This window comes from Alligator mississippiensis, chromosome 2, assembly GCF_030867095.1.
Source record: "Alligator mississippiensis isolate rAllMis1 chromosome 2, rAllMis1, whole genome shotgun sequence".
NCBI classification, from domain to species: domain Eukaryota; kingdom Metazoa; phylum Chordata; order Crocodylia; family Alligatoridae; genus Alligator; species Alligator mississippiensis.
In genome coordinates this window covers 171,829,896-171,853,104 of record NC_081825.1, presented here as the reverse complement: position 1 = coordinate 171,853,104, position 23,209 = coordinate 171,829,896, and the positions used below count along the sequence as shown (strand labels likewise).

Genomic DNA, 23,209 nt, shown 5'->3' with positions numbered 1-23,209 from the left:
TCAAGAATCTCTCCAGGCTGGCACGCCTGCCAAGGGGCTGTCTTGTCTGGCACCTCTACCAGGCTGCTGTCTTGTGTGTATCAGCTGCCACCACTGGGGGCTATGTAGTGTATCAGTATTCATGCCTCTCTGAAACACTTCCTGGTCTGCTGCCATGCCCTGGATGGATCTTTGTGTGACACACAATTTATGGTCATGGATTGGTGCTTGGGGACCAGGTTGCCACGGGGATTTGAACACCTAAAGCCCTGAGAAATCAATATTGCACCAACCATGGGGATGAATGTAATCCCCCCAGCTGCCTCTGCTGCCATCTTTGGTGATGCCGATGTAACTCACCCTGATGCTACAGCACTGCCTGAGCTGCAGGGATGAGGAGGGAGGGACAACATCTGTGAGCCCAGTTTGTCAGCCCAAGTCACAGTACCAGGGCCTGCACTGTAAGAACCACTACAAGCAGAGCTTTCCAAGGATCCCTGCAAAAGGCTTCAAAAACAGGGGAGTCCAATTCCTCAGAAATTTTTTGATTTTCTTCCCCTGGGGGAGCCAGTTTCCTGTGATACCCTCAGGAAATTCAGACCCAAGGCATCCCACTAACCGTGAGTCCCAGGGGAGACGGGGGAGAGCTTATCTAGCCTGAGCTCTGCTGCCATCCTTTATTTCCTGGCTTCACTCTGATGATATCTACACATTGTATACTGGAGAGTCACCCCACTTGGGACACACAGGCCATTGCAGAGAAGGAGGTTCATCCCAAAAGGCTGGAAGCATGTCATGTGTCTGTGCACCTACCCCCAAAATGAAGACTTGGGCAAGTTATCTTCAGTGAAGATACAAAGAAATGAGGTGGTGCCCCTTTGAGACTTACCTTGCTGGCCTGGCCTCTGAATACAGTCCTTGATCCCAGCAGGACAAGGCATCATAGAAAGCCTCTGAGGCCACCAAGCTAATGAACGCAGCTCTGGATAGGCTCTGCACTGCTTCTTGCCCACGCCTTTCCAGCAGCGTGAACAGGACAGCTAAGTGCTCCCTATTTTGGCCTGGTGCTCCCACTTCTATCTTGGGGTGTGGTGTCCTCATGAGCAGGATCTCCTGGAATTGTGGGTCCAGGATCACACCCATGGCACAGGAAGCCATCTCCATCAACTGCTTCTCTGCCATGCAGGCAAACTATGGCTATGACCTCAGGAAAATTCTGCTAAAGAAATGAGCATGGAGACCTGAGTGAGCAGGTTTGGGGCTCAGTTTCACATCCCTGTCCTATGTCTGTTTTCATTTCTGCTCTCTTTTTAACAATACTGACAGGGCCTATATACAGATCACTGAGCTGTGTCTGTCCATAATTAGTCACACTGTTCTTTCATTTTGGTGATCAAGTATCCTGATAATGCATTGTTTAATTTCAACCTTGCTGACAGCCTCTTCAAGCATGCACCAACTTGTGGCAACACAAACACCACCAATTAGAAAGATTGTTATGACTTACTGCTAAGCCCCTTCTTTTCCTAGCTGAATTCCTCCCATGGCACATGCTGACCTCACATTTTACACTGATACAGCTTCAGGCAAGGCAGTTTCCCTGGCTGTATAGTCAAAAATTCAGCACCAATCTGACAAAATCAATATTTCAAATCAAAATAGGCTAGACAGAAGTTTATTTTCAGCTACAATAATAACATGGCTAACAAGTCAACCTCCACAGAGCTGCATGGCACATGGTTATAACTCAGCTTAAACCTCACTGACACTGGTGAGCATAACCACTGTCCTTCATTTCACATCCTGCAGAGGGGATGTCCCCAGCAGTGTTTGATTAGGGTATGCACATGACTGAGTGAGAAAGGAGAAGCCCATGGTAAGGGAAGATAAAACTCCAAGCACTCCATGGACAATATCAGTGTAGTAGGGCTGTGCAAAATGGCACCATTCCATTTCGCCTTTAACACAACAGTGTTTCATATCGAATTTCATTTTGATTCGAAACAGCTGTTCTGTTCCGTTCTGTTGAAACAGAAAGGCTGTTTTGACCCTGTTTCAACATTCCGCTGGGGATGGGACATCAGCCCAGCTGGGCTGACTTCCCATCCCCAGCTCTAGATCATGCTGGGGACGGAAGGCAGCCCAGCTGAGCTGTTTTCCCGTTCCCCGTGCTAGATCACACCGGGAGCAAGAGGCAGCCCAGCTGGGCTGCCTCGCCACCCCCTGCCAGATCTTGCACTGGGGATGAGAAGTCAGCCCAGCTGGACTGATTTCCCATCCCCACCCTATGGTGGTTTTGACTTTCAAAACATTTCGACCAGCCTCATTTTGTTTCAAGGCTATTTCAACAGCCTTTTTTTTTTGTTTTGATTTTGCTGTTTCAACCTCGAAATTGGTCGAAACAATGTCAAAACGAAACAGCCGGTGAAATTTCTCACGGCCCTACAGTGCAGCACCCTGCTGGAAGGGGCGTGGGATTGGAGCACGGACACGGTTTCTGGGACTGTGTGCATTCTTTATAAATAAAACAGGGTGATGCCAGCAATACCCGTCTCTGCTATCAGTGTCTCCTCCTAACAGGAGCAACATGCAAGCTTTTGCCTGGCTGCTCAATGGGAGGGGCCAAAACACAGTACTCCACGCATGAAGGTCAACAAGCTCTGCTATGGGTTTTTTCAGGCCCAGTGGGTGGATTCAGCTTTCTGGCACTTGACATGCCCTTACCGCCCTTGACCTGAAGAAGGTAGGGACTGTTGCAATAGCCTCTGATATTGCTACACTCTGACATGAATGTGCTGGCTGTCCGGGCAATGATAAGAAGCGGGGGCAGTCAGAAAGGTCCAGGAGGCAGGGGGGTCATGTTCTACTTGAGTCCTTTAGTGACCTGACCCCATTCAAACTAGGAGCTCTATTATTCAGGGAGATCCACCATAACCAGCCATAACTGTGCTGAAGATGGTAGAGAACAGGGGGCTATCTGGTGGCTGCTGGCTTGTGTGGCTTCTGCCACTGAGTAGGGGTCATGACATCTAGAAGTTCAGGCAATAGAAGTTAGGCCATTTGAGTAGGGCCTTAGGCTCCAGTCCTTCCCTAACTGTCCTCCTTGGGCTCTGGGCTGCCTTATCCTCGGGCAGTAGTTCTCAACCATTTTAGACTCAGAATAAGGGGGTACCGCACAATATTTACACTGTTACATGAGAAAACACATACTCACATTTCACAAAATAAACCCAGAGATGGCAAATAGGAATCCACAGTATCAGAAACATTCTGATCTGTTGTAGTCTTTCTGAGTTCTTTGCAACAGAAGAATTACTCTATTATTTTTCCATAGTGAAGAAAGGAGTGAAATCTAAAAGCTGGCATATTCATAGATTCATAGATGTTAGGGTCGGAAGGGACTTCAATAGATCATTGAGTCCGACCCCCTGCATAGGCAGGAAAGAGTGGTGGGTCTAGATGACACCAGCTAGATGCCTATCTAACCTCCTCTTGGAGACCCCCAGGGTAGGGGAGAGCACCACCTCCCTTGGGAGCCCATTCCAGACTTTGGCCACTTTAAGTCTGGAATGGGCTCCCAAGGGAAGTGGTGCTCTCAAGAAGAGGTTAGATAGGCATCTAGCTGGTGTCATCTAGACCCAGCACTCTTTCCTGCCTACGCAGGGGGTCGGACTCAATGATCTATTGAGGTCCCTTCCGACCCTAACATCTATAAATCTGTGAATATGCCAGCTTTTAGATTTCACTCCTTTTTTCACTATGGAAGAATAATAGAGTAATTCTTCTGTTGCAAAGAACTCAGAAAAACTACAACAGATCAGAATGTTTCTGATACTGTGCATTCCTATTTGCCATCTCTGGGTTTATTTTGTGAAATGTGAGCATGTGTTTTCTCACGTAACAGTGTAAATATTGTGTGGTACCCCCTTAAAAGGATCTCCTGGCTCCTAAGGGTGCTGTAGCACCCTGGTTTAGAATCATGGCCATAGGGGAAGTTGGCTGGTCCCTGTACACTCAAAGCATACAGAGGTGAGGGGCCTCACCAGGTGAGGCAAAGGCTATTGGCTCCCCTTACCGAATGTCTCCTCTTTCAGAAGCTGCCAGCTAGTTCTTGAGGGCCCAGGCCTGGAAGGCTTTTGCAAAGATCCCTGGATCAGAGTTCAGTGCTGTGCAGGAGCTTGTGGGGGCAGCAGCCTGGGAGCTGGGTTTTTCTGGACCAGAGGAGGCCAGTCACGCTAGTTCCTGAGTGTGATTCCAGGAAGAATCATTGCTCTTGACAGAACTGGAAAATGGAGCAGGGACACACCTGGAATCCAGCAAAGCAGCTCCTCGGTCTGAACAGAACATGTGAACGGCAGAACAGGCCTGCAGCCTCGCGTGCAATTCCAGTCCTCACCACACCAGCCCCACTCAGCCCCAAGGGTGCAGGGCCACTGCCCCCTCATCCATCTTCCCCTGCTGAGCTGCTGCCAGCACTGACACAACTACTTTCACACCTCCTCATCTCAAAGCTCAATACATGCCTGCCAGCAGGTTACTGGAACTGCCAGTGCCAGTGACAGAAGGAGATAAATGGGGCAGAAGGGAACCTGGGCTGAGGCATGGGAGGGGGACATTAGAGGCCTATGTTTGCTGGTGGTGCTTCCCATGGGACACTTTCAAACAAGTGGTAACACTGAAGGGGAGCAGGGTTAGACAGCAGAGCCCTGTCCCAGAGGAGTTGGGGGATGCAGTGACAGGTGGGACACGGCCACATCTCAGTCCCAGCAGGGCATGGGGCAAGACTTAAAAGAAGGTCTGCAGCTCTTTCTTTCTAACGGTGAATCACAGTGAACAGACAGGGAGAAACCAACAGAGCAGAGGGGTGGTGCTCCTGTGTCAGCACAAAAGGCTTCTGGGCGATGCAGTGAGGCCTTGGTGCTAGATGGCTGCTCTCTAGGCAGATGCCGGCAGAACATCTCATGTTCAGGAGAACCCAAATCCTGATGCTGAGTTCTGAAAGCCATGACAGAGCAAGGAGCTTTCAGTTGCTGTCACTATGCCATTAGATCCAGGATGCTAGGTTCCAGCAGCATCCCTGACTGGGGGCTGCTAGGGGGCTGTCTTGCAGCCTGAGGGTTCCTCAAACCCTCAGTTCATGGGTGGGTTGCGGGCACCTCACAGGAACAGAGGCTCCTAGTAGTTTTCACAGGACAGAGCTGTGCCTTCATTTCCAGGGCAGTGTCAGAACAGACAATGCAGATGCTTCTTGGCCCCAGTGGGACAGGAAAGCCATGGCATGACCATTGCTGAACACTGGGCACCCCCTATGGATACAGCAAGCAGGTGACACAACAGCGGCTCCATGCCCAAGGCTCCAAGATTGGGATGCAGCAGTGGGGACAGTCATGCCTCTGAGCAGAGGGCTCCATAACATGTAGATAGGCCCTGGGCCTGCTCCCGTGCCGGTACTGGCACTGGCATTGTCATCCAGCAGAGCCCAGTAGTTGGATCTTGTCATCAGGGGCTCTCAGAGCCAGCAGATTGCAGGACTGAAACATAGCCCAGCAGATCCAGCCCTGTCTCTGTCCCCGCAGGATTCCAGGTGCAGTCACAGAAGCAGAGGGGAGATGTTGCAGGCCATGAAGAAGTCTTTCAGCTGGGGCTTGGTACAGGGGTGCCAGGAACTGTGATAGATCAATGGGAGATGTGATTTGGTGGGGAGTTAGAGATCATTGGGCACCAAGAGGAGGTTCCTGTCCTTGTGCTGGTGGACTCGGGGGTCTGGGTAATCCGACAAGATGCAGGCTGCCTTCCAGTGCAGTCAGTGAGATGTGGGCCTACTTGTAGCTTGATGGCCCCCGGGGTGCAACCAGGTCTTGGTGCCCCAGGAGCCCAGTGGATGCTTTGTGGAGATGGGGCTGTTACTCTCTTGTCTAACAGGTTGGCCGTCACTGGAATGCCATGGAGTGATCTGGCCACGTCCTGTGGCTGCTTTAGCACAGAGCATCAGGGGTGCCATTCCCCAGCTGGTCATCTGGGACAGAGAAGCACTTCATACTCTAGGGAGCGGCTAGAGAAGGGGGAGATGGGGCTGAGCTGGGACCAGGCTGCTGAGGGCGGTGAGCGGCACTTTTGTCTTGTAAAGCAGCCTTGAAAGGATGAATCTTTGGGTCTAGGCTGCAGGGGGAGGTGGGTGCTGGGTGCTTTTCCAAGAAGGACCAGGGACAGGGTGCAGGTGAGGGGGGAGCTGGAGTGATCTGATGGGAGGGAGCACAACATTTCTCCCCAGGCTCTGTAACCCGGAAAGCTGGCTTTTCAGAGCGCTTCAGTCTCCCACCTCAGACCACAGTTTCCATGAGCACCATCCTCACTTCCTGAGGAAGGACTGGGTTTAGAAGAAGCCAACATACCAAAGGGGCACAGAGCTGGGGCAATAGGATCCCTGAGGAACCTGGCACCACATGGCTGATGACAGACTGCACCTGGGTAGAGGTCTTAGGGCTCCCCAACTCACTAGCTGGATGAAAATAGGCTCCCCTGGGCATGGAGCAACCAACAACCAACATACATGCTGTGGGACTCCTCACAGGCAGGACAAGATAGGGGCTGAAGGATGAACTGCCTGCTCCCAGATAGTGTTTCCACAGTCTCAGCAGCCGTCCAGAGGACTGGGATCCATAAGGAGAGAGTGGTGGTAGAGGGCAGAGGATATATGAGCTTCCAAGAAAGTAACACACAACAAGCACAAAGGGTGACAAAGCAACAACTTTGCAGCTAGAGAAAGGGAAGGGATGGGGGCCTTCCCACCCAAGCACGTACCTTAAAGTCCAGACCACCACAGTGACAGGGGAGAGTTCCCTTTCTGGTCTCCAGGAAAGGCCCAATTCTTTCTGTAGGCAGAGCATGAGGGAGGCCAATGTGGGTCTTACTAATGGATGCCAATCGTCTCATAATGGAGCAGAGACCCTTTCAACTTCTGCTTCTTACATCCCTTCCCTCAGCTGGGGACTCTCTCTCTCTTTCACAGTCTCTCTCCACACCAAAGGAGGACTCCGGGACCTCCCGCTCTGTCCAGCCAGGGGCATGGACCACGGTGGTCAAGGGCCCTAAGGCCCGCCGCACCAAGGCCCCTGCCCCGCCGGAGCTGAGCAACAGGTACGCACCTCTTGCTGCTCCAGCAGAGCCTGCTGAGTTGTCGGCTCCCGCAGGCAACATGGACCCAACTGCAGCTCCCACCCCTGCTCTCCCTAAGACAAAACATAGGGTGCTTGTTGTGGGAGACTCCCTCCTGAGGGGGACTGAGGGGGCAATCTGCTGCTCCGACCCCTTAGCCCGGGAAGTCTGCTGCTTCCCGGGGGCCCGCATCCGGGACATTGCGGAGAGGATCCCGGAGCTCCTTAAACCCACAGACCACTATCCCATGCTCCTAATTCATGTGGGCACCAATGACACAGCTCGGAGCACTCCCAGCCAGGTCATGAGGCACTACAGGGATTTGGGAGCGGGGCTTAAGGGTCTGGGGGCACAGGTGGTGTTCTCGTCGATCCTCCCAGTCTCAGGCTATGGGCCAAGGAGGGAGAGGAGGATCCACATGGTCAACCAAAGACTGCTGCGCTGGTGTCATCGGGAAGGCTTTGGCTTTCATGACCACAGCCCGCTCTTTGGTGAGAGAGGCAGCGAGCTGCTGGGAAGAGATGGCCTCCACCTCTCTCCCCTAGGGAGGAGGCTCTTCTCAGCCAGACTGGCTGACCTGCTCCACCGGGCTTTAAACTAAGCCCGCTGAGGGACGGGGGGAATGCCGCCACTGCTGGCCCACTCAGCAATCCTTGCAAAGCCAGCAGGTCAAGGCACTTAAGGGAGCCCACCCCTGCCCCAGCCCTGGCAAAATCTGTGGGCAAGGAAGGAGCCCCCCAGGGGGCACTTGCCTGCCTGTACACAAATGCCAGAAGCTTGGGGAATAAGCAGGAGGAGCTCATCCTCCTGCTCAATACAAATAATTATGATGTCATAGGGATAACGGAGACCTGATGGGACTCCACCCATGACTGGACCATGGGTATAGATGGCTATACCCTGTACAGGAGGGATCGTATAGAGAAAAGGGGCGGGGGGTGTAGCTCTCTATGTTAAGGAAAGCTACGCGTCCCTGCAAGCCGATATTGGTGACCAGGGTGGACAGCTGGAGACCCTCTGGGTTAAAATCCGTGGGGAACACGGCACAGGGGACACAATGGTGGGAGTCTATTATAGACCTCCCACCCAAAGTCCTGAGCTTGACCAGGAGTTTGCCGGGGAACTGGCTGAGGCCGCATGCTCCAGGACCATGGTTGTCATGGGTGACTTCAATTACCCAGACATCTCGTGGGAGGATCGCTCAGCAAAATCTGAGTGGTCGCAAAGCTTCCTCTCGTGCGTGGATGACCTCTACCTGGCTCAAGAAGTCTATGGGCCAATCAGAGGCAAAACGCTGCTCGACCTGGTGCTGGCTACTGGGGATGACCTAGTCGGCAACCTAGTGATTGATGGGAAGGTGGGTGACAGCGACCACGAGCTGATCACCTTCACCATCCGCCGAAAAGCTGGCAAGTCAGTCAGCAACATGGAAGTCCTTGACTTCAGGAAAGCTGACTTTGACAAGCTCAGGAGGCTTGTCAGTGAGGCCCTAAGGGACCATGACCACGGAGAAAGGGGAGTTCAAGAAGAGTGGTTGCTCCTCAAGGGAGCGATCCTCAATGCACAAACTAAGTCTATTCCATCTCGGAGGAAAGGCAGCAAGGGGGCACAGCAGCCCCCCCTGGCTCTCCAAGGACCTAGCAGACCTCCTGAGGCTAAAAAGAAAGGCCTACAAAGGATGGAGGATGGCAGTCACCTCCAAGGAGGATTATTCCGCACTGGTCCGGTCCTGTAGGGAGCAGACCAGGAAAGCCAAAGCTGCAACTGAACTCCAACTAGCTTTGAGCATCAGGGACAATAAAAAGATCTTTTTCAGATATGTGGGGAGCCGGAGGAAAAGCAGGGGCAACGTTGGACCCCTGCTGAACCAGATGGGGCAACTGACAACTGACGCCCAGGAAAAAGCCAACCTATTAAATAGGTACTTTGCATTGGTCTTTCATCAGTCCCATGGGACGCCCATGCCCACTACGGGACAGGGAAGTCCGGGTGAGGGTGATCCACTGCCCTCCATTGATGCTGACTTCGTGAAGGAACATCATGAGAAGCTGGATACCCTCAAGTCAGCCGGCCCTGACAAACTTCACCCCAGGGTACTCAAGGAGCTGGCGAGCATCATAGCCCAGCCTCTAGCACGGATCTTTGAAAACTCTTGGCGCTCTGGTGTAGTGCCCGAAGACTGGAAGAAGGCCAATGTGGTGCCTATCTTCAAGAAAGGGAGGAAAGTGGATCCGGCTAACTATAGGCCCATCAGCCTGACTTCTATCCCAGGGAAGATCTTAGAAAAGTTTATTAAAGAGGCCATCCTTAACGGACTGGCCGACACCAACATCTTAAGGGATAGCCAGCACGGGTTTGTTGCGGGTAGGTCTTGCTTGACCAATCTCATTTCCTTCTACGACCAGGTGACCTATCACCTGGACAAGGGAGAAGAGATTGATGTCATATATCTTGACTTCAAAAAAGCCTTTGACCTGGTTTCCCATGATCACCTCTTGGAGAAACTGGCCAATTGTCGCCTTGGGTTCTCCACAATCCACTGGCTGGAAAACTGGCTCTGGGGTCAGACCCAGAGGGTAGTAATTGATGGAAGTCACTCATCGTGGTGTCCTGTGACCAGTGGTGTCCCCCATGGCTCTGTCCTTGGACCCATACTGTTCAACATTTTCATTAATGATGTAGACACTGGAGTCAGAAGCGGACTGGCCAAGTTCGCTGATGACACCAAACTTTGGGGAAAAGCATCCACACCAGAAGACAGGCGAGTGATCCAGGCTGACCTGGACAGGCTCAGCAAGTGGGCGGACGAGAATCTGATGGTGTTCAACGCCGATAAATGCAAGGTTCTCCACCTTGGGAAGAAAAACCCTCAGCATCCTTATAGGCTCGGCAGTGCTATGTTGGCTAGCACTATGCAAGAAAGAGACTTGGGGGGTCATCATTGACCACAAGATGAACATGAGCCTGCAGTGCGATGCTGCGGCTAGTAAAGCGACCAAAACACTGGTTTGCATCCATAGATGCTTCTCAAGCAAATCCCGGGACGTCATTCTCCCCTTGTACTTGGCCTTAGTGAGGCCGCAGCTGGAGTACTGCATCCAGTTTTGGGCTCCACAATTCAAAAAGGATGTGGAGAAGCTTGAGAGAGTCCAGAGAAGAGCCACGCGCATGATCAGAGGTCAGGGAAGCAGACCCTACGATGACAGGTTGAGAGCTATGGGGCTCTTTAGCCTGGAAAAGCGCAGGCTCAGGGGTGATCTGATGGCCACCTATAAGTTTATCAGGGGTAACCACCAGTATCTGGGGGAACGTCTGTTCACCAGAGCGCCCCAAGGGCTGACGACTAGGTTGAATGGTCACAAACTACTACAAGACCGTTTCAGGCTGGACATAAGGAAGAATTTCTTTACTGTCTGAGCCCCCAAGGTCTGGAACAGCCTGCCACCGGAGGTGGTTCAAGTGCCTACATTGAACACCTTCAAGAGCAAACTGGATGCTCATCTTGCTGGGATCCTATGAACCCAGCTAACTTCCTGCCCTTTGGGCAGGGTGCTGGACTCGATGATCTTCCGAGGTCCCTTCCAGCCCTAATGTCTATGAAATCTATGAAATCCTTTGCCTCCTGGGTTGTCAAAGATTGGACAAGGCATTAAAAGCAGCCCAAGCAACCACAGAAAATGCCCCCTCCAGGGACCTGAGCGCAGGACAAACATAAAGGCAGCCACACTTGCCTTTGTGGCAGACTTGTTCCCATTGCTGAATTAGCAGCTTCAACCCCACACAGCAAGAACAGATCGGCAGGGTTCAAAATACGGGGCGGGGTCGGAGGGGGCTGAGCCACACCACCCCCATAAGAGATGAGAGGCCTTGGCCTGCCCCACACATTTCTAAGCAGCTCAGGTAGCAGCGGCTCCTTCCAGATGCCAATGCCGCAAACTCCCCCAAGAGTTGGAGTGTCATTCAAACCCTGCAGATGGGCACATGCCAGCACTGCTGCCCCAAGCCATCAGCATGGGACACTCATCACCCCGGCTGCACTGCCAAAGGACAGCTCCCCCTTTCCTCCCTGGCATACATACTGCCCCCTCTACACCAAAACAGGCATGTTACAGCAGTGGGCACACAGCTGACCTGGGGCTCAGCTGTGCCTCTGCCAGGCCCAGCTCAATTCCCCAGGATACTAACACTTGATATCATTGAGTAAAACCTGCCCATGGGGGTTCAGAGCAGTCCATAGAGATGGGAGGAAGAAGGATTTCAGGGAGGGGAAGCCTGGCCTGACCACTGCACCATGAGCAGAAGCCTAACAATGCTAATAGGTCAGACAGTGGATTTGTATGGGATACTTTGGATAAGGATGATCCTGCCTCAGGCAAGGAGATAGGTGACCTCTGGAGGTCTCTTCCAGCCTTATTTCTCTATGATCCACGGCAGGACCAGCAAGCAGGTCATCCTGGGGCAGGTAGCCATGGACAAACACCAGGAAAGCCAATTGCTCCTGACCCCAAATGCAAGGTCATCATCCTTGCCCAGAAAGCCTCTCTTCTCTCACCAGGGCCAGCACAACCTATATCTGTCCTGAACCAACTGTCTGTGGTGCCTGCCTGGTGGTCAGGACTCATGACCGTCCCTCAGGGCCCGCACTCTCTGCTTGTACATCTCACAAAGGTCTCCGTCCCCTCCCATGCCAAGGAACTTCTGCTGTTCCCATCTGGGACAGCGGGCCCTGGCCTAACACCCAGCCCCCTCCGCACCTCCCAGCTGTCAGCCAAAGAGCTGGATGAAGCAGCAGGTTTTCCAGACTGGAGCTGTTTGGTGGGCATGCCTGTATTTTCACCAGTAGGTTTCACAGGGAATAAGTATTTCTGCTTGGCTCATAAGCAAGGCACTTCAGAGACCTACTGGCTGGCCCGGTTCAGCTACAAGGATACTAGGCAATACTGGACTGCACAACACCCCTGCCCCCACTCACACAGACAGTTAATTCATTGTTCCCACTATAAAAACCTGGGCTGAAGGTCTTCCTACAAAAGCATAGCCCCCACCCTCACTCCCCTTTCCAGACAGCTTGAACAATGCAGTCACTACAGTGTGCGACAACACCAGCGTACAGAGCACCTCCGTGCCTAATACCAGGGCCTGATGCCCACAGCAGAGATGGGAGAAACAGCTGACAAGGAGCAGGCCACCCAACAACATTTTGGCAAGTGCTAGCTATTTCCAGATGAATCACCCCATCTGGGCTACAGCAAATCCATGCTTGGAGCATTTCCCCCTGCCAGTGGGGCAGTTGCTCTTTCTTTTGTTTCTCTCTAGCATCCTGCTTGGCTTCCTTGCCCTGAGCTGCCAGCTCCCCAATTCACCTGCCATGTTACCACCCTCAGCACCAAGCCTCAGCTGGTGCCCATTTGAAACCACTATGAACTTCTGGCACTGCAATGTGGTTCCCTGAGGGAGCCCTCTGCCACAATCACCTCACTCCCACCACCCTCACCCACTGGGTATCCCTAGCCACAGTTGAATGCTTTCTGCTCTGGGCTAGGCTGTCTCCCACATCCCACCTGTCTCGCAGCAGCCCACCTGTGGGCACAGTGCCCATCAAACATCACACAGGCCTCTTCCCTACTGATAACTGCCCTTCTCCCAACTCCTGGCTGTACATTTACACCTCTGCCCAGCTGCCCCTCCTTTGCTCCCTGCAGCGGTGGCTCTGCCCCATTTATCTCCCTCTGTCACTGGCACTGGCAGCTCCAATATCTTGCTGGCAGGCATGTATCGAGCATTGAGATGAAGAGGTGTGAGAGCATGCCTGCCTGCACTGACAGCAGCTCAGTGTAGGAAGATGGATGAGAGGCAGAGGACTGAGAGTAACGGGGGGAGGGAGAACAGTTAGTGTCACACAGCACTGATGCTCTGCTCCACAGCACAAGTTATAGAGCAGCAAATGCTGAGCTAAACTTGACCAACGTGGAAGCAAACACCCAAGACCCAGGAGCCTCTGGGCAATAAGTTCCCTGGTGGGGTGGTGCTAGTTAGAGGCTCTCAAACTCAAGGAGGCAGGGATAGGAGGAGCATACACCTGCTCACAGAGGGTCTTTCTGGCCCCAAGGGTGCCACAAAAACTCTTAGGTTAGCACGTAGCAATGAAGGCCCTGCTGCAATTGGCAGACACTTGGATGGTGGGCAAAGTGGGCCTAGGGCTCCTGCTGAGTCTAGGGCAGAGGGATTGGGAGGCCTGGGTATTGTGAGTCTTCCCTCACAGCCTGAATGCTGGACCTGCCAGGGACATGGCTGGTAGAGAACCTGCTGCTGGGAGTTGTGCACATCAGTTTCTGATTGTGGTGCGCTCAGGCTTGTGGTATGGGGCACAACCACAGCAGCCACTTAACAGTGTCTGTGGGGAAGATTTGGAGGATGGATCCCCTCCTTACCCAAAGCACAGGATGGCAGTAGGCCTGGGCTGTGGTAGGCAATGAAGAGTTGGGAGTGGAAGGGGCTGAGATCCTTGAGTTGATGAGCAGTTCAACATGTCTAGGTTCTTTGTCTGAAAACTATCCCCTTTTGCAAACTGCTGAGCTTTGCACAGAGTAGGGGGCTCCTAGCTGCTGTCCTGGAGTCACAGGCAGCCATTGCATGGATGGGGGCTTGGGCTGTGGGACTGAGGGGAAAGATGGGATGCAGGGGAGCTTCAAGAGATGTTGGCTGGGGCCACATGTCCTCATCAGTGTATATGAGAGAGAAAAATTAAGGATGCAGGAAAATAACTTCCTTCACCACTTCTGGTTCCTCCCCTCCCTCAGCCGGGGGAACTTGCCATGGCCACGCCTGCTCTCACTCCTTGTCTCAGTGCTCAATATTTACCTGCCAGTGAGTGGTGAGACCTGCCAGAGCCAGAAGGGAATACAGAGGGTAGAGTTGGGTTCTGCCACAGGGGCCTGCAGAGGTGGAGTGTCAGAATGGGGGCTCACAAGGGCCTCTGCCCTCTATGGGGTACCCAAAGTGCCCTAACTGGGAGCATCTGTGGGTTAAGGGGCTGCAGAGAGCCAGATAACAGTTTTATTGACTGCCACATCTGGCATCTCTAGATCCCCAGGACATTGCCCAGTGAGAGAGATGGGAGTAAGAACAATGGGGGATGGGGACAGGGATGGGGGTAGGTGAGTGTCATAGGGGTGGAGGAGAATGGGGTCTGAGATGTGCATGTTGGTCTTACCCAGCTCTGCCATACCTAACTGTCAGAGCCATGGGCCAGTGCCATCAGGGGTTGGGCAGCTGCTCAGGGTCCAAAGAGCCCTGGCAGGAGGTGTCAGGGCACCTGGCTGGGGGTAGAGCTGGCCTGCTCCTTGCCTGGACTTGCTGTAAAGAAGAATGTTCAAGGGAGGACCTGCCTCCTGTCCTGCCTGAGCTCTCCTCTCCCCCTCCCCCACAGAGTACCCCTAGCCCCTCTGCAGGGCCTACAGGCACCTGCCCTCCATGGCCACTAGCACAGCTGCTCCCGCAATGCCCACCCTCTGCAGAGTGTTCACAGTGAAGTCCCCATAGAGCCACTTTGCTCCTGCTTCTTTCCTGCAGGAGCAGCCCTGGGCATCTGTCCCTCCATCCTGACTACCCCATGCTTCCTTGCAACTGTGGGCAAGCCTGCAGCCATGGCCCCAAGTCACATCTGGCACGCAGCCAGATTGTTGTGCATTGCAGTATTGGCTAGTATCCTTGTAGCTGAACCGGGCCAGCCAATAGATCTCTGAAGTGCCTTGCTAATATGCCCAGCAGAAATACTTATTCCCTGTGAAACCTACTGGTGAAAATACAGGCATGCCCACCAAACAGCTCCAGTCTGGAAAACCTGCTGCTTCATCCAGCTCTTTGGCTGACAGCTGGGAGGTGCAGAGGGGGCTGGGTGTTAGGCCAGGGCCCGCTGTCCCAGATGGGAACAGCAGAAGTTCCTTGGCTTGGGAGGGGACAGAGACCTCTGTGAGATGTACAAGCAGGAAGTGTGGGCCCTGAGGGACGGTCATGAGCCCTCACCACAAGGCAAGCACCGCAAACAGTTGGTCCTGCCGACCTTTTCCTTTTTCATCTTTTTTTCCCCCATTCCTATTTCACGCCTTTGTCTAATAAGACACTGGTGGAGCCAGCCAAGAGAATTCCAGCCTGGACAGCACCCCATGACCAAAGGCAGCCAGGAACAAAGCCAGAGGCAGCCCAGTGCTTGGGCTGCTGAGCAGGTCCCAGAAGGACAAGTTATAGCATGAGCTACTGGGGAGAAACTAGATCAGACTCCAGCCACAAGGACAGCCCCTGCTGGTCCAGCTCCTTCTCCTCCCCCCTGCACTGTGGACTTGGTCTCCCCAGAGAGAGGACAGTTAATGCCATCTGACAGTGTGTCACACAATTGCCCACAATTTCCCATTGCCAGGCTGCAAATGGAAAAGGAAAGAAGAGATGCTGTTCCTATAAGAGCCAGCCTTTGTGGTTTTCTATAGCCTTTGGAGCCAAGGGTAAGAAGATTTGATGGTTAGGAATCGTCAGCACTAAACACTGAATTGCTCCAGGCCACATGGTGCTGAAAGGGTCCCGTTAGCATAGTCTTGTTGTTCTCACATTCTCACCAGACTCTGGGTTGGGCTGGGGTGGGTATCTCAGCTGGGCCTGTTGAATTAACTCTATTTCAGCCCATTGATCTGGTTATAGGTGGCACAGACCTGCCAGCCCTAGGCGGACCCTATGTCTCCCAGTGGGGTCCTTCCAGACAAAATGTTTTCACCATGTAAATGCCCCAGATACAGGCAATGTACTGTGCCAAATCCAAAGATGCCAGAGTGATGTGAAAAGTATTAGGCACCAATAAGGTCTCTGACCAAATTCCAGGAGGCACTGGGAATGATGAGTTTCACAGCACCTGCCCAGCATCCACAGACACCAGAGCACTTCACACTGCAAAGGCCACAGCTCTCCCCCTTTTATAGAGGGGTGGAAGAGGCCTTACCAGCATCTGGCTGACAGCAGAGGCTACTCTGCAAGCCTTGGTGCCCTCATCTTCACAGGGAGGTCAGTGCCCTGCAGCACAGTTGAGTCCAGCACACGCCCCCCCAGTCCCCGCTTGCTTATCATTCATCAGTAGCTCATTGCACAGTTGCTGCCGGCACGCTCCAAGTCCATGCTCATCAGTGCCCCGAGCCAGCTAATGCCCCCTGAGGAACTGCCTGCCCCGCCCCGCCCTGTTCATCTCTATGCCACACAGCTGACAGTAGCAAGCATCTCTCCACCCACCAAGAGGACAATAAAAACCTCCCAGACCTGTGCAGAGGCTCACTGAGCCAGCTGGTGACCAGAGTGCTGGGACACGGTGCTGAGCTGGGGAAGGGATTGTGCCCGGCACAACCCCCCAACTGCCTGCTTCGTGATACTCATGACAGGTAAATTGCCCCTGAGATCCTCTGCTTTGGGTCCTTCCTGGTTGATCATTGGTCCCTGGCTTCAGTCTAGCCCAGTGACTGCTAGCAGCCCCAGGATCCATGTGCTATGCATGGGGATGGGCAGCCATATTTCAGATCCACACCCTGGCAGTGAGTTGCTGAATATCAAGGGGGCTGAGCATGGGTGGGTTGTGCATGTGCATGTGTGCAAATCTGTATGCCAGACACCCCCAGTGGATCTGGCCACGGTGCTGCAGTCTCATGTTATTGACTTAGCTACGGAGATTGCTGGTGGTACAGCACTCATGTTCCAAAACCTTCTGGGCACCCAGAAGTGCACCCGCAACTCTAAATACCTGGTTGTCAAGGGTTAGAGCAGGAGGGCTGGAAACCAGAAGTCCTGGGTTATATAGTAGCACTGGCAGGTTAGAGCAAGGGGGGAGGAGGGGAGTGCGGGGAGCCATGGCTCCATGCTCATGTCATACTATATGAAAAATATGATTAAGAGATCAGAAAGTCTCTGATCTGGCTCTGGTTTGACTGGGCAGCAGGAGCAGCCAGGAATGCCTGCTAGGTGTAAAGGAGGGGGAATAGGATGTTTCAGGGTGTGCATGGGAAGGGGAGGGTGATACGGGGGGGCCATGCGAAGCAGCCCTGGGCTGACACGTATCCAGGATGATAAATTACACAAGCAAGCCCTGCACCAGAAAGGGAGGTCACAACTCCAGGGGCTGGAGCTTTGTGACTGGTTGCTGCAGGGGCTGCACCAGGATGAGGAGCTTCACTGCAGATGGGCTGGTGGGGGCTATGGGTCTTGGTCTAATGTAGCAGTGTGCGAGTAGTCTCCCAAAGGGGGCTGAAAGGAGATGAGACTGTTGAAGGACCAGGAAAGTGAAGCATGTGCAGACTGCTGATTATAACAGTGATGGTCAGGGAGTGCAATGACCCATGGATGCGATGCTGTGTAAACCATCATGGATGCAGAGGGGACATAAATGGGCAGGGCCATGGGGGAAGTCAGAGCTGGGGACACTGGATGGAGGCAGTGGACTGGGCTGAAGGCACTGCCATTTCTCCAGAACAATTTTGTAGTCCAGAAACCTGGGCAGTCTTGGCTGGAGGGTGCCTGGACTGGAAGGTGCCCCATGTGCCCCAGCCCCACACGGATCCTGGGGCTGCCAGCTATCACTGGGGTAAGGACTCCCCTTCCTAAATGCACACTCCCCATGTTTGTGTTGAAGCTCCACGGTTGTTGTGGGGACTGGCCCCCATTCTTTCTCTTTTTGCAGCCTTCATCACAGCCAGCCTGAGCATCCTGGCTGCAGACGGAGGCCCCTTCTCCAGTCCTGAGTGGGGCAGCTCCGGGGGGGCTCCCTGCCTGCTCGGGGTCCCGCAGGCCTGTGCAAGGTTGGGTGCATTGGCTGTGGAGAGGTCCGCAGGGCTCGGGGATGATGCCCACCAGGACAGGAAGAACCAGCGTGTATCCAACGTGTCAGTGCAACTGGAAATGCGGAGCCTGTGGGAGGAGTTCAACCGCCTGGGCACCGAGATGATTGTCACCAAGGCAGGGAGGTAGGGGGAGGCACCGCATGGGCAGGGCAGGAACAGGGGCAGGGGCAAGGGCAGCACCATGGGCAGTGCATTCTACCTCTGTGCCTGCTCAACACTGCAACCTCTACAGGATGGGCCCAGTCCCCTTTCCCCAGCACTACACCTCCACAGAAAGGCAGTGCATCTGTGCCCACCCAATGCTGTGTCCCCAAAGCTGAGACCCCCTCTCCTTGCAGTGCCCCCCCCCCCATGCCCACCCCTTCTCCTGTCCCTGCAGGAGGATGTTCCCCACCTTCCAGGTGAAGCTCTCAGGCCTGGATCCGCTGGCCGACTATGTGCTGCTCATGGACTTCATGCCACTGGATGACAAGAGATACAGGTATAGGGGCTCGGGTGGGCAGGGACCCCTCTGCCTGGAACCCAGGTGCCTGCCATCTGGTCTGCCCCCTCCCCTGTCAACCAGGCCAGGCCAGGCAGGTACAAGGCACCAAGCCCCATTCTCTCTCCCCATAAGGATGCAACTGCCAGGCCCCTCACAAAGGAGGCTGTGCTGGAGAGCCACACTGGGGTCCACCTTCTTGGGTCCTGCCCCCCTCTTCTCTTCCCAGCCACTCCCAGCACTGCCCTGGGCACAGCACTGCAGGCTCTACTCCAGTCTACACCCCCATTATCATCCCAGCACCTTTCCCATTCATGGGGTATTCACAAGGCATCAAGTGTAGAGCTCATAGTTTCATAGTTGGTAGGGTTGGAAGGGACCTTGACAGATCATCAAGTTCGACCCCCTGCCATGGCAGGAGAGAGCACTGGGGTCAAGCGACCCCAGCGAGGTGTTCATCTAGCCTCCTCTTAAAGACCCCCAGGATAGGAGCCAGCACCACTTCTCTTGGAAGTTGGTTCCAGATCCTAGCCACCCTGACTGTGAAGTAGCGCTTCCTGATATCTAGTCTAAATCTACCCTCTGCCAGCTTGTGACCGTTATTTCTAGTCACTCCTGGTAGTGCTCAGGGGAACAGGGACTCCCCCAATGCCTACTGGTCCCCTCTGACTGGTTTGTGACAGGCCACTAGATCCCCCCTCAGCCTTCTCTTGTGGAGGCTGAACAGGTTCAGGTCCCGTAGCCTCTCCTCGTAGGGCCTGCCCTGCTGCCCCCTGATCATGCGGGTGGCCCTCCTCTGGACCCTCTCAATGCTGTCCACATCTCCTGAAGTGCAGCACCCAGTACTGGACACAGTACTCCAACTGTGGCCTGACCAGTGTCACATAGAGGGGAAGGATCACCTCCTTAGACCTGCTTGAGATGCATCTGTGGATGCATGACAAGGTGCAGTTGGCCTTCCTGACTGCATCTCCACACTGTCAGCCCATGTTCATTTTTGGCATCAATAATGACTCCAAGATCCTTTTCTGCCTCTGCACTGACGAGAAGGGAGTTCCCCAGCCTGTAGGTATGCTGCTGGTTCTTCCTCCCCAGGTGCAACACCCTGCACTTGTCAGTGTTGAAACCCATCCTGTTCTCATCTGCCCACCCCTGTAACCTGTCTAGGTCCAATTGCAGCCTATTCCTCCCTTCTACCATGCCCACACACCCCCACATCTTAGTGTCATCAGCAAATTTGAACAGGGTGCTTTTTACCCCTTCGTCCAAGTCACTGATGAAGATGTCGAACAGTGCAGGTCCGAGGACCGAGCCCTGGGGGACCCCACTGCCCACATCCCTCTAGGTCAAAAATGACCCGTCCACCACCACCTTGCTCAGGGTAGGATCCTAGCTCACTTGCAGGCAAGCCCAGGGTCCCATGGTAAGAACAAGCCCCTCCATGGCCATCTGACCAGCCTTCTCCCAGAGGGTACTAGAAATGCCTAGGAGATGGCACTAGAGAGACAAAGGGCCCCCACGGGGTCACACGTAGGTGTTTTGTATTGGTGAAAGAGCCAGCACAGCTTCCCTGGTGCTAAGACCCACTCCTCCCCCTGCAGGTATGCCTTCCACAGCTCTTCATGGTTGGTGGCTGGGCGGGCAGACCCCGCAGCACCTGGCCGTGTTCACTTCCACCCTGACTCACCTGCCAAGGGAGCACAGTGGATGCGGCAGATCGTGTCCTTTGACAAGCTCAAGCTCACCAACAACCTGCTGGATGACAATGGGCATGTGAGTCATGGGGGAACAGCATGGTGGAGGCACCTAGAACTCATGGGGCATAGGAATATGGGGGGGAGCACAGCCCTGCAGAACCCAAAGCAGATGTCTTTCCCCTGCAGGGGATGCCAGCACTAGTCTAGCCCAAGGGCAGAGTGGATGGGCTGGCTCAGGGGCAGAAGAGTGGGAATGGGGCCTTTACCCTGCTGTGGATGAGGAGAGAGGGGAGAGGAGGCTGACTTAGGGGTGGTTATAGGGCACTCTTGGTTGGTAGTGGTTGGGGTCTGGTGCCGTGGCTGATGGCAACAGGGGTGGGGGGCAGCAATGAGATAAAATGCTGTGGCTGCCCTTGTGCCCATCTCAGTGCAGTGCTCCCCTCCCCGCTGCACACGCAGATCATCCTGAATTCCATGCACCGGTACCAGCCCCGCTTCCATGTCGTGTTCGTGGACCCACGTCAAGACAGCGAGCGTTTTGCCCATGAGAACTTCAAGTCCTTCACCTTCACTGAGACCCAGTTTATGGCAGTGACAGCCTATCAGAACCACCGGGTGAGTGCCTGGCTGTGGCACCACTCTGACACATGCTGACACAGAGCCTAGCTCTGTCGTCAGCTGGCTACACCAAACCCCCTGCCCTGCCTTACAGCCATGATGGATTTCCTGCACGGGCTGCAGCCCCATGGAGTAGTACTGTCCCCCACAAACTGGACTTGCCACCCCCTATAGCAAGGAAGGGCAGGGGGTGCAGCCCAGGTCTGTGGGGGGCAGGGCCTGCTCCCCTCATCCCTCCCTGTCTTTCGGCAGATCACGCAGCTAAAAATTGCCAGTAACCCATTTGCCAAGGGGTTCCGGGACTGCGAGCCAGAGGACTGGTAAGGTGCACAGCAGAGTCCACACCCACACTGCTACCTGCAGGGCTCCCTCACTGGGCACCCCTGCCATCTCCAAGCTGACCCTGGGGGTGACTGTGCTGCTCATCATACCACCCCACAGGGATATGGGCCCCACACCAACCACAGCGACCCCTACAGCAGCCTCTACCACCCTGCTCCCATCCAGCCCGTCTCTCCCTGCTTGGGCCCTCTTGACTTGACTATAAATCAAAGGGGCAAATCCGTTCACTAACTAATGTGCATAAAATGCCCCTAGGAAGGGGAAGAGGGGAGTCTCCTTCTGGAGGTGCTGGCTTTGCCCCCCTGCCCCTCCTACTGCCTCCCCCAACCTCTCACTCTCCCTCCCTGCCCTTCTCTCATGCAGGCCAGGGACAGCTGGGCCCCTGTTGGGGGTGCTGTCCCGGAATCAGGGTGCCATCCCCTCCACCCAGCTAAAGAAGCAGGAGAAAGGTAAGTCCTCACTTTGGGAGCCTAATAGCTCTGACACTGGGGATCCGCACCCCCAACATGTGGGGAAGGGTGTACCAGGCAACTGGGATGTTGGGGTGGGGAAGGCTCAGCCCTGACTCATAGCCGTATAACCTATGCTGCTCCTGGGCTGGTAGAGCTGAGCTAAACACATGGTGACAGCTGCAGGGATAGCCGCTCCATCCCCACACATAAAGATGCAGGCATGGCCCAGGGGCTGCAGGGTGGGGTGGACAGGGACCAGGCAGCATCTCTGCTCAGCACCTCCTGGGGCATGGGGCCTGCAGCTAGGTGGTACAAGAGGTGGGATTTGAAGCACTGGTCAGTTTGAGCTTCAACATTGATGGGGTGGGGGAGGCAGCACAGCTTTGGCACTGAGGGCAGGCTGGGTGTTGTGCCAACACTGACAGCACGAGCAGGCATGACTTGGTGCAGAGGTTTGAGATACTGACTGGGGGAGGGGTGGTGTTTGACCATGGGGGCAGAGCCCAAGACTCTTTTGGATGGTGGCAGGGCTTTCACATTGGGATGTAGGGCTTTGTAGTGACCCCTCCTGTCCTCCACTCTCTTCAGATATGCCCACTGGGCACCATTTCAGCCGAGAGAGCACCCCGTCACTGCAGCAGTCCTCATTCATGCAACCCATGGGTGCCCATGGCTTCCAGGAGCTCCCAGCCCCACGGCACCCCCTCCCTGCAGAGCTGGCACCATACAAGCCCCTTGCCTACCATGGTGTATATGTTGGGGCTAAGCCGAGGGCAGCACCCTACCCACTGCCCTCTATCAGGGCAGCTGGCTTCCATGCGCTCAATGTCTACACCACCAGCATGACCCCTGCCCTTGGCTACGAGCAGCAATGAGAAGCAGGGAGGGTTCCAACAGCCATGTGCTCCTTGCACAACAGCTGACGGCCTCCACCCAACACAGCCTGACAGAAGCAGGACAGAGCCATTGTAGCCCAGGCCCATTCTCCCCAAGCCTGCCTAGTCAGTGTCCCCTGGCCAGCAAAGCAGGCCTCCAAAGGGAATTATGTGCAGGCTGCCCCTGTGGCTTCCATCTGCCACTGCTACTACGGGGCTAGTCCCGCAACCCTGGTTGTGCCCCACCAGCCTCCTGTGTCATGCCTGATAGAGCAGAAGCATCTCCTACTCCTCCTGTCAGGGACATTAAATTCAGCCATCTCCCTCTCCCCTGGGGGTGAGTCCTCAGGCTGGTTTTGGGGGTCCATTGCAACTGCACTGCAGCGAGCTTGCCTGTCATTCCTCATAACACATACTTGTTGAGAGAGGTCCAGGGTCCCAGTCTGCAACAGGCCCCACTGTGGCTGGCTGCCACCTCCCAGGTCACGGGGAACCCTGACCAAGCAAAGAGGTGTTCCCAGCTCAGCAGAATCCATGAAGCACAATCTGAATTTGCAATGGGTTCCATCCATGAGTGTCACTCCTAGGGCAACAGCCTCCCCTATGCACTGGCTTCAAGAGCTGCCCAGTGGCAGCCGTGGCTACTCCACTAGCACGGCTGCCACTGGGCAGCTCTTGAAGCCAGTGTAGTCTGAGGGGGCTCTGCCCCTTGTGGCCATGTACCTGGTTTTCTCCATCCTCTCTG

At 54.5% G+C, this 23,209-nt stretch overlaps 1 protein-coding gene across 1 annotated transcript; it reads left to right on the top strand.

Moving 5' to 3' along the window:
* Window positions 1-273: 273 nt before the first annotated feature.
* Window positions 274-22,464, top strand: TBX10 (T-box transcription factor 10). The gene is made up of 9 exons (XM_059721313.1): window positions 274-330; window positions 16,775-16,919; window positions 17,840-18,122; window positions 18,379-18,480; window positions 20,082-20,253; window positions 20,637-20,792; window positions 21,048-21,115; window positions 21,501-21,586; window positions 22,178-22,464. The coding sequence occupies exons 1-9, from the start codon at window positions 274-276 to the stop codon at window positions 22,462-22,464; spliced, it is 1,356 nt and encodes a 451-aa protein (XP_059577296.1).
* The last annotated feature ends 745 nt before the right edge of the window (window positions 22,465-23,209 follow it).

Coding starts and splice junctions, on each gene's coding strand:
- TBX10 (XM_059721313.1), top strand. CDS start 274: ATGGGGATGAATGTAATCCCCCCAGCTGCCTCTGCTGCCATCTTTGGT. Junction 18,123..18,378: donor ATTGTCACCAAGGCAGGGAG/GTAGGGGGAGGC, acceptor CTGTCCCTGCAG/GAGGATGTTCCCCACCTTCC. Junction 18,481..20,081: donor CTGGATGACAAGAGATACAG/GTATAGGGGCTC, acceptor CTCCCCCTGCAG/GTATGCCTTCCACAGCTCTT.